The 18,947-nt window shown below is 40.4% G+C and overlaps 1 protein-coding gene across 3 annotated transcripts in view; it reads left to right on the forward strand.

Annotated features, from left to right (window-relative positions):
• Positions 1-841: 841 nt before the first annotated feature.
• The window catches only part of LOC115167237 (glycine receptor subunit alphaZ1), a gene marked incomplete in the record, with an annotated part of 62,228 nt that continues 44,122 nt past the window's right edge, over positions 842-18,947 (forward strand). The window contains 3 exon segments of one of the 3 annotated variants that reach the window (XM_029721448.1): positions 842-1,794; positions 13,258-13,281; positions 13,936-14,060. In XM_029721448.1, coding sequence (XP_029577308.1) covers positions 1,724-1,794; positions 13,258-13,281; positions 13,936-14,060 — 220 coding nt within the window. 3 annotated transcript variants of the gene reach the window in all.

Genomic DNA, 18,947 nt, shown 5'->3' on the forward strand with positions numbered 1-18,947 from the left:
AAATAAATCCTTGACTCACGTTTGCTATAATTTTACATCTCTATTGCGATGAACGATTCAAACACTATCTGTCTCCTCAATAAGACAAGACGGAATCCTTTTGAATACTTGCTGGCACCATATATCCAACCGTATTCTAGTCGTGCGTCTCCCGTTCTATCCCGTCCGCGTGTCACGTGATCTTTTGGTGACTGCGTTCGGAAAGAGAGCTGCAGGCATTAGAAACGGAATCACGTTTCAATGGACAATGTGGACAGCGGTGCAGATGAAATACCGCTCCTGCAGAAACAGAAAGGGAGAGAGCCTCACTTTAGATGTCTGCATGGAGGCAAAACAATATTGATTTTACCAAAAAGATTTAACAGAAAATACAAGTGGATAATAATGAACAAGATACTTTCTTTCTGCATCCTTTCTTTTTTGCCGCCCTTGCAACGCTCACTTATCAAAAGTAACCTACATGAACAGTGAAATAAAAAGGAAAATACTTCATGCCGGCTGACAACCCCCCCTCCAAAGGAAAATAAATACAATTACATAATAATTGCTTAGTCGGTCCAATGATCATTTTAACATGTCAACCACTGTAGACACTGGGGTGAGCAAACAGTCGACTACACTAAAAAGTACATAGAAATATGATAACCTAACATTAGACAAATCATGGACTATTCTCTATTTCCATACCAATGCGCGGGATATTAAAACTCTGCAGATGACAGCCCCTCTCTCCAATCAGAGCCGTAGCCGAACTCGTTTCAGCAACATGCCGACCAATGGCAACGGCATGTGGGCGTGTGCTCAAAGGTGAGCTGCTTTTTTGAGTTTAGTAAATGACTGCAGCAAGAAATACAGTGGTGGTCTGACGTGAGAGCGCTGAGCTATAGGAGGCAATGGAAGAAGAGGCTAGTCACATCCCGATTTCACTACATTTGACATTATTACAAGGAATCTAAATGCAAGAAGACGAAACCGAGTTGTGAGTCCCGAACTTGACCAGACAATGGAAGTAGCTCACTGCAGCAGTTACATCTCACCCCTGGGAGTCAACTACCGAGACACGGCGAGTACCTGCAGAAAAACATCAGTCAGCAACGCCGGGGTAACTACAACTACGTGTGGCTTGAAAGCAACACCTCTGTTTTTGGGATGCATATAAGAGAAAGCGTTAAGAAAAAAACACTGACTACGTATGTATATATTTCGTGTAACAACTGTGCAATTCCGCTACTGATCTAGACGTAAAGGGTATACAACCACGTAGTTAAACATCTCCTGAAATTGAGACATTCATTAAGACGCAGAGCACATGCATTGCCACATTTATCACTGAAGGAGGCATGTTGAAATTGACAAATTCCCCTTGTAACAAAATCCAAATGGATCGCATAGAATAAACGTCGGAAATATCTGTGATATCGTAGCCTAACGTGCTTGTACCCTCAAAGCAACAACAACCTGGGCTGAGTGAAATTCCGCAACCCGCGTTTGCCGCTGTCCGTTGTCCTGAAAAAGTACTCATTATTTGGGTTATCCGAATCAATAACGGCGGTCTAAGGAAGAGGGTTTCATGGCCTGGTCGGTTATGAACATCTTGTGGTTTTCTTGTGACTCTGGAATCTGAAAAAAAAAACAACAGAAGAATTGCTCACCTTGGAGGTCCGAAATCATTAAAGAAATTGGAATTCTACTATTGGTACTGCTGGAGCTGTAGGTATCCCGAATGAGACCGGCAAAAATGTACCGAATAAACGCTCTCGGGATCTATTTGTGGGAAACAATAGTATTTTTCAGGTAAGGAACATTATTTATTGACTTTAATGTGTTAAATATAATTGTATTGTTCTCGTGTGGGCTGCAGTGGGGTCAGAATGTGTCCTAACATTGCTTAACATGTATTGACAAAAGTCTGAATGGAAATAAATCCACGCAGCCAATTGATTAGGTTTAATCACACGATTGTCAAAAGTTGCGTTGGCTTTATTATATATTTATGTAGGCCTAATCATTCCTCTATTGTGAGTGAGTTGCATTAAGTCACACACTACATTGAATTAAGATGTGTGTGAGAGAGACAGCGAGAGCTAATAGCGAACACTAGTGGTCATCAAACGCTAAATGACGTATTCTCTGATGAGGCATATGCTATCAACAGGCAAGTCAGAGTACAGGAACTGAGTACATACTCTCACACACATATCAGGGACGTTTTGTTGTTGTTGGTGTGTAGGCCTATCCATCACCTACTCACTAAGAAGAGAAATGTCTTGTGTCTGTCTTCATTTCTCTCATGGGGCCAGTCCTCTATATGTAAAAGTCTTAGACTAATTGTTTTCTCTATTCAACTATTGTGAATGAAATGAACAAATCATGTTATTTAAAGACTTGGATATTTCACAGAATATATATTGTAAATGTGCTGGATGATGACTGTTTTGTTTTCTTCCAGTAACCACACAGTATATCCGTCCTGACCAGTTGGAATATTCTAGTCTTGACATTAATGTCTTTGTATGAATGTAACGACTACTATCAAGCTCTTGATCCTCATACATAAAGTGTATTATTCTCTGTAAATGTGAACAAGGATATCTCCAATGTTCATATTGGAGGGGAGGCAGGTATTCTGTTCAGAGAACAGCTTCTCTCCCATTGGCCCAAACATGGCTCTTTCTCTTTGTTATGCATTGCATGCCTAATCAGCATTACATCCTACATTCTAGAATCAAATGAATCATCAGAGTTCTTTTTTAGACTACTTTACATTCTATATTCTATTCTATAGTCCATTGGAATCCAGGTACATTCCTTGCAGACAGACAGTGTTTATTTAGCATTCTGGCCAGCGTGTTTAGCTAATGAAGTAGAATCAGGATATTGCAGCCTCAGCTACCACTGCTGAACTCTGCAGTTCTGCTTAATTGATATCTCTTTCCCAGTCTCAACCTAGACCCCCAGACCTCATTTCAAATGCAGACTTATTACCAAGAATTGATTACTTTGTCAATGTCAAAACAGCCTGATGAATGCACATTATATACATGACTGTATATACAAACATCTATTTTCGTATAAATTGCACATTTCTTTCTGTTAGGGTTTGTTTTTGGCCCATATCGAAGGTTGCATGCTTGTTTAATGAATGACTATCAGAAAAAGTATGCATTTGACACTGCAAGTGAAAACATTGAATTATCTAATTATGGCCTATGTCAGTCTATGTTCATTTGCAAAACATCTGGGAATACTAGTGCTCGTTCAATCAAAATGAATGACAGGGTATTCCCTACCAGTTTGCCACCAACCATGTAAACAGTGGGAGGAAATTGAGCATTTCAAGCATTCAAAACACATTCTATAACACAGTATATTACACACTATGCACTGTTTATTAAACAGGATATATACTGTATAGCCCATATTAAACAGGATATACACTGTAGAGCCCATATTAAACAGGATATACTCTGTAGAGCCCTTATTAAACAGCATATACTCTGTAGAGCCCTTATTAAACAGCATATACTCTGTAGAGCCCTTATTAAACAGGATATACTCTGTAGAGCCCATATTAAACAGGATATACTCTGTAGAGCCCATATTAAACAGGATATACTCTGTATAGCCCTTATTAAACAGGATATACTCTGTAGAGCCCATATTAAACAGGATATACTCTGTAGAGCCCATATTAAACAGGATATACTCTGTATAGCCCTTATTAAACAGGATATACTCTGTAGAGCCCATATTAAACAGGATATACTCTGTATAGCCCATATTAAACAGGATATACTCTGTAGAGCCCATATTAAACAGGATATACACTGTAGAGCTCATATTAAACAGGATATACTCTGTATAGCCCATATTAAACAGGATATACACTGTAGAGCTCATATTAAACAGGATATACTCTGTATAGCCCATATTGAACAGGATATACTCTGTAGAGCCCATATTAAACAGGATATACTCTGTAGAGCCCATATTAAACAGGATATACTCTGTATAGCCCTTATTAAACAGGATATACATTGCTTTCTGCAACGTAACACACCAATGTGTGGAAGTGAACATGTGGCCCTAATCCACTAACAAGAATCCCAGACCACCACTGGAGAATATGTACGCAGCAAATGTGTCCACACATAGTCTCTCGTGAATAAATATTCACTGATTTAAATTACGTTAAAGGCCTTACACTACAATTAATACCTCACAATTGTGCAGAAATATGCTAGTCTCAACATTGTAGAATGTGGCTATATGGTGTGTTTTGTTGTTTTTTATTATCTTGTGTTTTATGGCCATCATTGTCTCTCTGACACCATGACACATGAATGTTAGGGACTTATTACTCTCAGTTGAATAGTTAAATCAACCAAATACATGCACGGTTTTCCATAGCAATATTGGAAATATGGAATCATTTATTTAGGCAAAAAATGTGTTGAATTGACACCTATGGATTCATAACATTGCTTTCTATTGTGAACTGGGAAATGTAAAGCTAATTGACTTGGTGATTATTTAATGTATTCCCTCCAGTATCACCTGGTCTATAGGCTCATGAATAGGATTGCAAAGGGTGGGTATTTTACTGGAAACTTTCACAGTTTACCAGTAAAACTACCAACCTTTTGTTTTCTTTCAAGGATTTGATGTAATCTAGCACAATACATATTGTGGTCCTTTTGGGTACTTCATATTTTCACAGGTCTCTGTAATTATCTCTGGCCCTCTGTGTGGCCTTATCACATGAAAAAATATATATCAAATAATTAAATAACAGGATTTTCAAATAAAAATAGAGTGACAAAGCTGTAAAACATGATCCTACTAAATATAAACCATTTTTTGTGAGTGATTAGTGAACACCATTATTGTTTAATATGATGGTCTCAGCATGAAACATCCTGTATATATTTGTTTAACACACTTTGATTTATTTTATTATGTCAGTATGTATTTGTTGTCATTGTTTTGGCGTCAAACTTGTGGCAGTTGTGATAAAAGTCAATAGTAGGAAAAGTTGCAGAGTTAGTTGAAAATAATGCCATTGTTGATTAGATGCTTTTTGTATTAATTAGGCTGTTTTCTGTTGAACCATCTGGTCCATCCACTAGAAACGCATTGACAATATGGACACAGATATAACAAAAAATGAATAATATATATGAATAATGTTTTTAAAAGTTATCCAAGTATAAATGACCAAAGATTGCTATAGATTTTCTGTTAATTACCAAAATTGCTGAAGATTCCTGTAACTTTGGTAAACTACTGGTAGCTTTGCGACCCTACTCATGAAACGTAACCTTGAGTTGACCTCTAACAGCAGAAAGCAGTAACACCGCTTGCATGCACAGACACCAAAGCACCAGTTGTATCCAATCACCTATAGAATTAGTCCTTTAAAACCTAATTTCATCACAGATATTTAACCCCATGTCTTCAAGAAATGTTGCTGTATTTACACACACCATGCTGTTCAGCAAGCCATGTCAGGTTCATGGTGATGGTGATGGCAGTCACTTGTTTTCAGGTCAGATAGGCTTTATATATTTATGGTGTGTTTATGTATGTTTTATCTGGGCCTCCCGAGTGGCTCGGCGGTCTAGGCACTGCATCTCAGTGCTAGAGGCGTCATTAAAGACCCCGAGTTAATTCCAGGCTGTATCACAACTGGCCGTGATTGGGAGTCCCATAGGGCGGCGCACAATTAGCCCAGCGTCGTTAGGGTTTGGCTGGGGTAGGCCGTCATTGTAAATAATAATTTGTTCTTAACTGATTTGTCTAGTTAAATAAAGGTTAAATAATTTTTTTTAAATGTATTGTCAGAACAGGCGGGAAAGGTGGATATATTTAGTTATAAATATTGAAGCCTCTAATGAAGAACAATTGACTGGCGTTCTCTACGATCACTTACAATCATCAATTTTAGCCAGGTTAATTTCCAAAGCTTGATGTATGGTAATACATTATTGATCAACGTAGACAAAGACAGATAGCACTATAAATTACATAGCTTATTATCAATGGCCTTACCTCTCTTTCTACTCAGTCATGGATAAATAAATGGAGGAATTCATAGCTCTGAATTCACTAAAAACCTTTCAAACACAGACTATGTTCTAATATCCACACAGAACACCAGTTCCAATGCATGTCCAAAATGTTGTTCTACACAGCATGCTGTACTGTACTGCATGCTAACATTGTACGGAGCATGAATTCATGTCATGTTTCACTTCTTGATCTTTCATTTTTTTCAGCTCAACACAGTAACACCCCTAAAGACAAATGCATTACCTTATGCTGCCCACGTTTCTCATTCGTTTTGTGTAATGTATTTTTTTTTAATGATGATGATGATGATGATGATGTTGGCTTATTAACAGACATTACGTTAACAGTTTGTACAGGAGAACAGAACCATATCTGTGTCAGGGACTGGGAGGGGATGAAGGCTTTGGTAGGGCTTTGATTTCTCAGAATTTTACAATGAAAAAGCAAGGATAAGATCAATTAGGGTTGTAGTCTTCAGAGGCTTTATTAAGAACATAAGGAGGTAAACTTAAGGCTAATGATTGGTGTTCCACATTAAAGTATGCAGAGCTCAGAGACTGGGGTTGTTTGCATATGATTCTCTCTGGCGCTGGGCGTCAGCTGTTTTTACTGCTGCCTCAGCACCGGCCACGCAGACCAGGCCTCTCCACAGTTGGCCGTGGCCTGGCCAAGCAAGCATTGATCAGAAATAATTAAAGCAAATCTAAACTTTGATCATGCAAAACCCAGGAACAAGTCACTCAGGACGGGAGAAGCCCAGACGGAAGGAAGGAAATCATAGATGATCTTGTTGATACCCCCATGGGTGTAGAATCCTGATTCCTGTAGTTTTGAGTGGGATTGACTTCTAGGCCTATTGATTATGTGATTTAGTGTGTAAGGGGTCTATCCTACGTTCATATATTATGTTTCTTAACCGAAGGGCCTCAATGATGTAAGGAGAAAGAGTGTGTTGGTCCCAGATTTTCTTGGTGCAAATTCCTGTGGTTTTGTGTAGGATTAACCTCCATCGATGTTGTGATTTGGTGTGATAGCGATGCTACACTTTCCTATTATACCAAACCCCCCAATAATGTAAGGAGAAAGAGTGTGCCGGTCCCCTAATTTCACACTGTCAAACAGATTCCTGCGTGGCCCACAGCATGGGCCCATGCTAGCTGTCTAAGGCAATTATCTCTGTAGAGGACACTGTCTAATCTCTCCATAACTAATCTGATTGTGTTGTCAGTTCGAGGGTGTTCAATACTAAATTGAAATGCTTTTTTTCACAGCGTTAGAGTATGGTATTGTCTGTATTGCGTGAGTCCTAACAACAGTTTATTTGCAGCGCTTGATCCCTAGTACTAACCTCATGGTCACAGCCGACTATTGTGTTTAGGTGATTATGATAGGATTCCACCGTGTTGTGTGGTAATTAACTGGTATTAGAATAATCCTTGAGACACTGCATTATCTGCTCAAAGCAAATTCCACTCAAAACATTCTAGAATTCTAACAGTTCTAGAATTCTAAAAGTTATAGAATTCTAACAGTTCTAGAATTCTAAGATTCTAAGAATACTAGGCTGTACATTCTAGATTTGTCTGTCTTGGTATGGATTGATATTGATGGTTAGTATAGAAGTGTAACTCTTAGGAATGTTCCATCAATGAAACATAATGCCAGCATTGATGGAAGAGACACAGTGATTTGGCAGACTTGACAGAAACTGTTTGGACTGCAGATAGCTTCAGCTTATCAGTTGAGCCACCAGGGCTTCAGGGTATCAGATGGACCACCAGGGTTTCAGGGTATCAGTTGGACTACCAGGGTTTCAGGGTATCAGTTGGACCACCAGGGTTTCAGGGTATCAGTTGGACTACCAGGGTTTCAGGGTATCAGTTGGACCACCAGGGTTTCAGGGTATCAGTTGGACCACCAGGGTTTCAGGGTATCAGTTGGACCACCAGGGTTTTAGGGTATCCGTTGGACCACCAGGGTTTCAGGGTATCAGTTGGACCACCAGGGTTTTAGGGTATCCGTTGGACCACCAGGGTTTCAGGGTATCAGTTGAGCCACCAGGGCTTCAGGGTATCAGATGGACCACCAGGGTTTCAGGGTATCAGTTGGACCACCAGGGTTTTAGGGTATCCGTTGGACCACCAGGGTTTCAGGGTATCAGTTGAACCACCAGGGTTTCAGGGTATCAGTTGGACCACCAGGGATTCAGGGTATCCATTGGACCACCAGGGTTTCAGGGTATCCATTGGACCACCAGGGTTACAGGGTATCAGTTGGACCACCAGGGTTTCAGGGTATCAGTTGGACCACCGGGGTTTCAGGGTATCAGTTGGACCACCAGGGTTTCAGGGTATCAGTTGGACCACCAGGGTTTCAGGGTATCAGTTGGACCACCAGGGTTTTAGGGTATCCGTTGGACCACCAGGGATTCAGGGTATCCCTTGGACCACCAGGGTTTCAGGGTATCCATTGGACCACCAGGGTTTCAGGGTATCAGTTGAACCACCAGGGTTTCAGGGTATCAGTTGGACCACCAAGGTTTTAGGGTATCCGTTGGACCACCAGGGATTCAGGGTATCAGTTGGACCACCAGGGTTTCAGGGTATCAGTTGGACCACCAGGGTTTCAGGGTATCAGTTGGACCACCAGGGTTGCTTTTGGCCGTCACAATCATCACCTATTGTTGAAAATTACAGTTGCAACACTGATAGTGTTAACAGTTATCAACACTGTCCAGTCATCAGTGTGAGTATAGAATCAACTACTTTGGCAGTGATTAGGACAACATACTGTATGTGCCTTTCAAATGGCACATTTCCAAAAATGACACAGCAGCAAAAACGCAAACAAAAGCTTAAACGATAGCGAGGAACTATTGAAAATCTAGGAATGCGTCCAAAATGGCAGAGTATTCCCCACTTATACAGTATAGTACACTACTGGTTAGAAGTAGTGCCCTATGGGGTGCCATTGTACTATATAGGGTTCACATGCCATTTCTATGAAACCTGATGCATGAAGCCAGTGTTTAGAGAGTAGTGCTTGGCTGACCCAAGCAGCAGCCTCTGGGGTAGTTGGTGACTGCCCTTGTGACAGTAGCAGCAACACAGCCTGGCCAGTGACCTGGCAGTTATAGTGGCCCACCCACACACAGACTGGTGGCAGTATGGAGAGACATGGGAGACTGCGACCTTCCTCGTTTACAGTACTTCAGTGTTCTGTGTCCATCCTCTTCTGATGGGGGAAGTTTTCTAATATGTTTATTAGTCTACTGATGGGGACAGTTGGTTAATATGTTAGTCTACTGATGGGGACAGTTGGTTAATATGTTAGTCTACTGATGGGGACAGTTGGTTAATATGTTAGTCTACTGATGGGGACAGTTGGTTAATATGTTAGTCTACTGATGGGGACAGTTGGTTAATATGTTAGTCTACTGATGGGGGCAGTTGGTTAATATATTTATTAGTCTACTGATGGGGACAGTTGGTTAATATGTTAGTCTACTGATGGGGACAGTTGGTTAATATGTTAGTCTACTGTTGGGGACAGTTGGTTAATATGTTAGTCTACTGATGGGGACAGTTGGTTAATATGTTTATTAGTCTACTGATGGGGACAGTTGGTTAATATGTTAGTCTACTGATGGGGGCAGTTGGTTAATATGTTAGTCTACTGATGGGGACAGTTGGTTAATATGTTAGTGTACTGATGGGGGACAGTTGGTTAATATGTTAGTCTACTGTTGGGGACAGTTGGTTAATATGTTAGTCTACTGATGGGGGCAGTTGGTTAATATATTAGTCTACTGATGGGGGCAGTTGGTTAATATGTTTATTAGTCTACTGATGGGGACAGTTGGTTAATATGTTAGTCTACTGATGGGGGCAGTTGGTTAATATGTTAGTCTACTGATGGGGGCAGTTGGTTAATATGTTAGTCTACTGATGGGGACAGTTGGTTAATATGTTAGTCTACTGTTGGGGGCAGTTGGTTAATATGTTAGTCTACTGTTGGGGACAGTTGGTTAATATGTTAGTCTACTGTTGGGGACAGTTGGTTAATATGTTAGTCTACTGATGGGGACAGTTGGTTAATATGTTTATTAGTCTACTGATGGGGACAGTTGGTTAATATGTTAGTCTACTGATGGGGGCAGTTGGTTAATATGTTAGTCTACTGATGGGGACAGTTGCTTAATATGTTAGTCTACTGATGGGGGACAGTTGGTTAATATGTTAGTCTACTGTTGGGGACAGTTGGTTAATATGTTAGTCTACTGATGGGGGCAGTTGGTTAATATGTTTATTAGTCTACTGATGGGGACAGTTGGTTAATATGTTAGTCTACTGATGGGGGCAGTTGGTTAATATGTTTATTAGTCTACTGATGGGGTCAGTTGGTTAATATGTTAGTCTACTGATGGGGACAGTTGGTTAATATGTTAGTCTACTGATGGGGACAGTTGGTTAATATGTTAGTCTACTGATGGGGACAGTTGGTTAATATGTTAGTCTACTGATGGGGACAGTTGGTTAATATGTTAGTCTACTGTTGGGGGCAGTTGGTTAATATGTTAGTCTACTGTTGGGGGTCAGTTGGTTAATATGTTAGTCTACTGATGGGGGCAGTTGGTTAATATGTTAGTCTACTGATGGGGACAGTTGGTTAATATGTTAGTCTACTGATGGGGACAGTTGGTTAATATGTTAGTCTACTGATGGGGGCAGTTGGTTAATATGTTTATTAGTCTACTGATGGGGTCAGTTGGTTAATATGTTAGTCTACTGATGGGGACAGTTGGTTAATATGTTAGTCTACTGATGGGGACAGTTGGTTAATATGTTAGTCTACTGATGGGGACAGTTGGTTAATATGTTAGTCTACTGATGGGGACAGTTGGTTAATATGTTAGTCTACTGATGGGGACAGTTGGTTAATATGTTAGTCTACTGATGGGGGCAGTTGGTTAATATGTTAGTCTACTGATGGGGGCAGTTGGTTAATATGTTAGTCTACTGATGGGGGCAGTTGGTTAATATGTTAGTCTACTGATGGGGACAGTTGGTTAATATGTTAGTCTACTGATGGGGACAGTTGGTTAATATGTTAGTCTACTGATGGGGGCAGTTGGTTAATATGTTAGTCTACTGATGGGGGCAGTTGGTTAATATGTTAGTCTACTGATGGGGACAGTTGGTTAATATGTTAGTCTACTGATGGGGACAGTTGGTTAATATGTTAGTCTACTGATGGGGACAGTTGGTTAATATGTTAGTCTACTGATGGGGACAGTTGGTTAATATGTTAGTCTACTGATGGGGGCAGTTGGTTAATATGTTAGTCTACTGATGGGGACAGTTGTTAATATGTTAGTCTACTGATGGGGACAGTTGGTTAATATGTTAGTCTACTGATGGGGGACAGTTGGTTAATATGTTAGTCTACTGATGGGGACAGTTGGTTAATATGTTAGTCTACTGATGGGGGCAGTTGGTTAATATGTTAGTCTACTGATGGGGGACAGTTGGTTAATATGTTAGTCTACTGATGGGGGCAGTTGGTTAATATGTTAGTCTACTGATGGGGGCAGTTGGTTAATATGTTAGTCTACTGATGGGGACAGTTGGTTAATATGTTAGTCTACTGATGGGGACAGTTGGTTAATATGTTAGTCTACTGATGGGGACAGTTGGTTAATATGTTAGTCTACTGATGGGGGCAGTTGGTTAATATGTTAGTCTACTGATGGGGGCAGTTGGTTAATATGTTAGTCTACTGATGGGGGCAGTTGGTTAATATGTTAGTCTACTGATGGGGGCAGTTGGTTAATATGTTAGTCTACTGATGGGGACAGTTGGTTAATATGTTAGTCTACTGATGGGGACAGTTGGTTAATATGTTAGTCTACTGATGGGGACAGTTGGTTAATATGTTAGTCTACTGATGGGGACAGTTGGTTAATATGTTAGTCTACTGATGGGGGACAGTTGGTTAATATGTTAGTCTACTGATGGGGGCAGTTGGTTAATATGTTAGTCTACTGATGGGGACAGTTGGTTAATATGTTAGTCTACTGATGGGGGCAGTTGGTTAAAATGATTATTAGTCTACTGATGGGGGCAGTTGGTTAATATGTTAGTCTACTGATGGGGACAGTTGGTTAATATGTTAGTCTACTGATGGGGGCAGTTGGTTAATATGTTAGTCTACTGATGGGGACAGTTGGTTAATATGTTAGTCTACTGATGGGGACAGTTGGTTAATATGTTAGTCTACTGATGGGGACAGTTGGTTAATATGTTAGTCTACTGATGGGGACAGTTGGTTAATATGTTAGTCTACTGATGGGGACAGTTGGTTAATATGTTAGTCTACTGATGGGGACAGTTGGTTAATATGTTAGTCTACTGATGGGGACAGTTGGTTAATATGTTAGTCTACTGATGGGGACAGTTGGTTAATATGTTAGTCTACTGATGGGGACAGTTGGTTATATGTAGTCTACTGATGGGGACAGTTGGTTATATGTTAGTCTACTGATGGGGACAGTTGGTTAATATGTTAGTCTACTGATGGGGACAGTTGGTTAATATGTTAGTCTACTGATGGGGACAGTTGGTTAATATGTTAGTCTACTGATGGGGACAGTTGGTTAATATGTTAGTCTACTGATGGGGGACAGTTGGTTAATATGTTAGTCTACTGATGGGGACAGTTGGTTAATATGTTAGTCTACTGATGGGGACAGTTGGTTAATATGTTAGTCTACTGATGGGGACAGTTGGTTAATATGTTAGTCTACTGATGGGGACAGTTGGTGAATATGTGTAGGAATAACTTTTGAGCTGACATGACAAAATTCGCCCTTTGTTGTTGGGTTAACGATCACAGTTGTATATAAAAGAAGGCTTGTCGTTGGTGTTATTATCACACGTGATGACAGTTCTATTTTGCGGCGGTGGTTACTGTAACACGTTTGTTATTTTCTTACTCCTCATCTCATCTATTTCATCTCATCAGTTTCATCTCAGTTTCAGAACACTGCATGCATGAAACATTAAGGGGAAAGGATCCCTGGTCATCATCTGTCATCCTAATTATACATAATAGGTTCCTTCTGGATATGCATATCATCCCTGCACCAAATAATTGGGAAGTAATTAACCTATTTTCTATTTTCAGCTTTCTTTTTGGAGCTATAAGTTGGTATGTTTTTGGTATTTTCAAAAAACGTTGATTATTTTATTATCCTGTCATCACAGGAAATGGATTGTGAGGTTACAGATATTTGTAGTTATGTAAACCTTGCTTTTATTCTGTGTATGGAATGTTAATACTATTTTGTTGATGGATTTAAAAAAGGAAATACAAAAATGAATGTAGATGAGATATGTAGAACATGTCCAATAAACATACTGTTCTGTGTTGTAGGCTACGATGTAAAGAAGTCAAATAACAACACTTTAAAGGATAATCAATATTATTGATTATCCCCTGAGCATATAACTCATGAAGTGGATACTTCCTAAAATTTCCCCTCAAAGTTCATACATTACATGGAGCTAATCAAACTGCTATATATTTATTTGGAAGGCAAGTAAAGTAGTTGACTTCATATTGATTCACAGTATATAGCAAATGGACAAGTCAAGGGAATCAGTAATGGTAGCGTCCCTCAACATTAAATCCTTGTTGGATTGGATTACTCTCAGAATGCTGCTATGTATGACAACAACTCACCATTCAAATCTCAGTTGTACACCTATCTCTCTCTCTCTCTTTCTCTCTCTCTCTCTCTTTCTCTCTCTCTCTCTTTCTATCTCTCTCTCCCTCCTTTTCTTTTCTCTCTTCTGTCTCTAGCTTGGCAGCCTCTAAAGAAGCCGCGGCTCGAAAAGCTGCCTCCCCAATGCCTCCCTCTGAGTTCTTGGACAAACTCATGGGCAAAGTTTCGGGTTATGATGCAAGAATCAGACCTAATTTTAAAGGTAGGAGTAGTCACCAAGACACAGTGGGATAAAACAGGAATGTAGCCAAGCACAACCAGAAAAAACATATTCCAGTCAGGATCGTAAAGAGAGGACAGTGTAGTTAAACTATGAAATCTATATAATATCAATATATATGATATATTTATTTTACTATTGATTTGGGCTTTAGCAAATAATTCTGATTTAAATGAGTTGGTTCTTTGAATACATAATCCGAGTGAGGTCATTTTCACACATTAAACATAACACTTTTTAACACTTTTTACACCTTAAACACTTAACACTTTTAAACCTTAAAATATTGAATTAGGCTGTTACGATGTTCACAAATATTTACAGGATGTGGCTACAATGAAATGGAGTCATGTAATTATTTTATTGTGGAAGGCTGGCTACATTCCTGTAAAAACGTCACAACCGTCTCAATGTCCTGAATGTGTGTTTGGTGGTATACTGTAGGTAGTGTGTTGCTAAACATGTTTCCGTAACGTTAAAAGTGGCATTTTTCTATATGGACACACCCATAAAGACACATGTCAGAGGTTTCCTTATTGAACTACGGTCAGCAATACAGCTACGTTATGATGACTCAGTCCGAGCTATGATGTTCAGTGGTAGAGCACCTTTGTGGCAACCCTCCAAATGTATCAATCCCAAAATTCCCAAAATAGAGTTCCTCTATTTTACAATATTTTTTGCTCTAGTATTATTACTACAATTATTTTCAGTACATCCTTATCTGAGGTGGTATAATTTACATACTTTATGGTATACAAAACATATATATAAATATTTTTTGTTAATATTCCCATCACAATTACAGAATGAATAACATAATAATAAGACAAAAATATGAATCCAATGTTCTGCATGAGAAACCCCTCCCACAAACAACCCGTTTCCATACCATACACTGAGATGAGCATGGTTTCTGAAGACAATTGAAATAATTTGATTCTGATTATCTATCGAAGATACATGCTTTGATACTGTGCAAATATTTCATGTTAACTAACTACAATGGGACTACTACTCTGTGTCCATGTTAAACATGTAACATGATGTTTTGGCTCATGAATTGCTGTGCCTTTTACAGGTATATTACATGTGATTTCCATGAGTATGATATCTCAGTATATGCAGTACTGAATCCAGGAGTGTTTGCTGTGAATAAGCATGAATTATTCAGCCTGCTAGAGTTGCAAAAACACATCTACTCATATAGTTAGGCTACATAACGTCTCTTCACTATGCTCACGATGTTCACTGCAACAAAAAAACAAAAACGTTTTGCTTTGCTGTATAAACTGTTTTATGTACAGAGGCTTTGTATGAATGTATTGAATGTTATTTTATGAGCCGACGTCTCCATTCATAATGCTAACATTGATGACGTTGTGACGGATTATAGGATGCACTGGCTTGTCTGACCTGTAGAGTTCTGCTTTCAGCTAAACCTACTACATCACAGTTATAGTACACTGCCCAGAGCTCACTACAGGATCAGCTCAGCCTCAGTGGGCTTATCAAGTGCTTTAATACAAGAAGCACAATAGCAGTTTTCATGCTGGTGAGTGTAAATATGGTCAGATATTCGCTAAAAACTCCAATGAAAGCTAACAGTATTCTAATGTAAAATGTCTTTGCATATTAAGGAAAAATACATGACTTTATGTAATGTATAATGTTAATCATATGACTAGTGTGTGGCGAAAGGCCTATTGTCATGGGATGGAACAATGTGAGATAAATTCAGAGGTTAGTCAGGGCTGTCAGGTCAACGCTGTATTGTAGTGTGAGTGGTAGACTCACTCATTCAAGCAGTCCTTCTCCCATCCTGCCAGCCAAACACATGAATCCCATTCATGAAATAAACAGGCTGGCAGGTAATTTCTTAATAATGAACGTCTGTTCAAAGACTAAGAAACATCTTCAGTCAGAGCTCCGAGAATGATGGGGGGTTGTTTATAAGATATTCAGTAAACACAATGGAATGTTTGAACTGCTATGTTCTTTCTAGAATTAGAATGGCAAAAATATTGTTTATAGAATTGTAGAACTGCAGAGGCATTCTTTAGAACATTAGAATGTTAGAACATTAGAAGGAATTCTTTAGAACATTAGAATGTTACAATGTTAGAAGGCCTTTTTTAGAACATTAGAATGTTAGAACGTTAGAAGGCATTCTTTAGAACATTAGAATGATAGAACGTTAGAAGGCATTCTTTAGAACATTAGAACGTTAGAACGTTAGAACGTTAGAACGTTAGAAGGCATTCTTTAGAACATTAGAATGTTAGAACGTTAGAAGGCATTCTTTAGAACATTAGAATGATAGAACGTTAGAAGGCATTCTTTAGAACATTAGAATGTTAGAACGTTAGAAGGCATTCTTTAGAACATTAGAATGTTAGAACGTTAGAAGGCATTCTTTAGAACATTAGAATGACAGAACGTTAGAAGGCATTCTTTAGAACATTAGAACGTTAGAACGTTAGAACGTTAGAACGTTAGAAGGCATTCTTTAGAACATTAGAATGTTAGAACGTTAGAAGGCATTCTTTAGAACATTAGAATGATAGAACGTTAGAAGGCATTCTTTAGAACATTAGAATGTTAGAACGTTAGAAGGCATTCTTTAGAACATTAGAATGTTAGAACGTTAGAAATCATTCTTTAGAACATTAGAATGATAGAACGTTAGAAGGCATTCTTTAGAACATTAGAACGTTAGAACGTTAGAAGGCATTCTTCAGAACATTAGAATGAAAGAACGTTAGAAGGCATTCTTTAGAACATTAGAACATTAGAACGTTAGAAGGCATTCTTCAGAACATTAGAATGACAGAACGTTAGAAGGCATTCTTTAGAACATTAGAACGTTAGAACGTTAGACCGTTAGAACGTTAGAAGGCATTCTTTAGAACATTCGAATGTTAGAACGTTAGAAGGCATTCTTTAGAACATTAGGACGTTAGAAGGCATTGTTTAGAACATTAGAATGTTAGAACGTTAGAAGTCATTGTTTAGAACATTAGAATGTTAGAACGTTAGAAGCCATTCTTTAGAACATTAGAATGTTAGAACGTTAGAAGCCATTCTTTAGAACGTTAGACTGTTAGAACGTTAGATGCCATTCTTTAGAACGTTATAATGTTAGTACGTTAGAAGCCATTCTTTAGAACATTAGAATGTTAGAACGTTAGAAGTCATTGTTTAGAACATTAGAATGTTAGAACGTTAGAAGCCATTCTTTAGAACATTAGAATGTTAGAACGTTAGAAGCCATTCTTTAGAACGTTAGACTGTTAGAACGTTAGAAGCCATTCTTTAGATCATTAGAATGTTAGAACGTTAGAAGCCATTCTTTAGAACATTAGAATGTTAGAACGTTAGAAGCCATTCTTTAGAACACTAGAATGTGAGAACGTTAGAAGCCATTCTTTAGAACATTAGAATGTTAGAACGTTAGAAGCCATTCTTTAGAACGTTAGAACGTTAGAAGGCTTTCTTTAGAACAGAAGGTTAGAAGGCATTCTCTGTAGGTCTAACAACAGAGCACACCTCCTCAATCTACCACCACCTCTGCTGATGTGGTGGCACAGCAAGAGTGAACAACAGGGAGAGAAAGAGCAGAGAATTGCCTGAAGCTAAGAATGTGCTGGCATGAGAGGAAATTATGCTGATCATGACTGGGACTCACTGTGGGGAAGCCTTCTAATTGATTTAGCAGGATCTCTATTGGAATGGAAAATAGGAAATATCCTTCTGACACATTTGGGACCTCCCATGTATGGTACGAGTTTCTTATTTATATTTAATTCATTACACTTTAACGTTCAATCTCCAACAACGGCTAAGGTTAAGGTAGTCTTCTCAACGCCCCCCACACACCTACTCTCCCCTTCCCCCCAACACACCTACTCTCCCCTTCCCCCCCCACACACCTACTCTCCCCTCCCACCCCCCAACACACCTACTCTCCCCTCCCACCCCCAACACACCTACTCTCCCCTCCCACCCCCCAACACACCTACTCTCCCCTTTCCCCCCCCACACACCTACTCTCCCCTCCCCCCCCAACACACCTACTCTCCCCTTCCCCCCCAACACACCTACTCTCCCCTCCCCCCCCCCACACCTACTCTCCCCTCCCCCCCCCCACACACCTACTCTCCCCCTCCCACCCCCCAACACACCTACTCTCCCCTCCCACCCCCCAACACACCTACTCTCCCCTTCCCCCCAACACACCTACTCCCCCCCCCCCCCACACACCTACTCTCCCCTTCCCCCCCCCCACACCTACTCTCCCCTCCCCCCCCCCACACCTACTCTCCCCTCCCCCCCCCCACACACCTACTCTCCCCTCCCACCCCCCAACACACCTACTCTCCCCTTCCCCCCAACACACCTACTTCCCCCCCCCCCCACACACCTACTCTCCCCTTCCCCCCCCCCCACACCTACTCTCCCCTTCCCCCCCCACACCTACTCTCCCCTCCCCCCCCCACACCACCGACTCTCACCCTTCCCTTCCCCGCCAAACACACCTACTCTCCCTTCCCACCCCCCCAACCACACTACTCTCCCTTCCCCCCCCCCACACCTACTCTCCCCGTCCCCCCAACAAAACCTAACCTAACTCTCCCCTGCCCCCTTCCCACCCCCCAACACACCTACTCTCCCCCTCCCCCCCCAACACACCTACTCTCCCCTTCCCACCCCCCAACACCTACTCTCCCCTCCCCCCCCCCCACACACCTACTCTCCCCTTCCCCCCCAACACCACTCTACCTCTCCCCCACACACCTACTCTCCCCTTCCCACCCCCCCAACACACCTACTCTCCCCTTTCCCCCCCCCAACACACCTACTCTCCCC

The sequence above is a fragment of the Salmo trutta genome, chromosome 3 (assembly GCF_901001165.1).
Source record: "Salmo trutta chromosome 3, fSalTru1.1, whole genome shotgun sequence".
NCBI lineage: Eukaryota > Metazoa > Chordata > Actinopteri > Salmoniformes > Salmonidae > Salmo > Salmo trutta.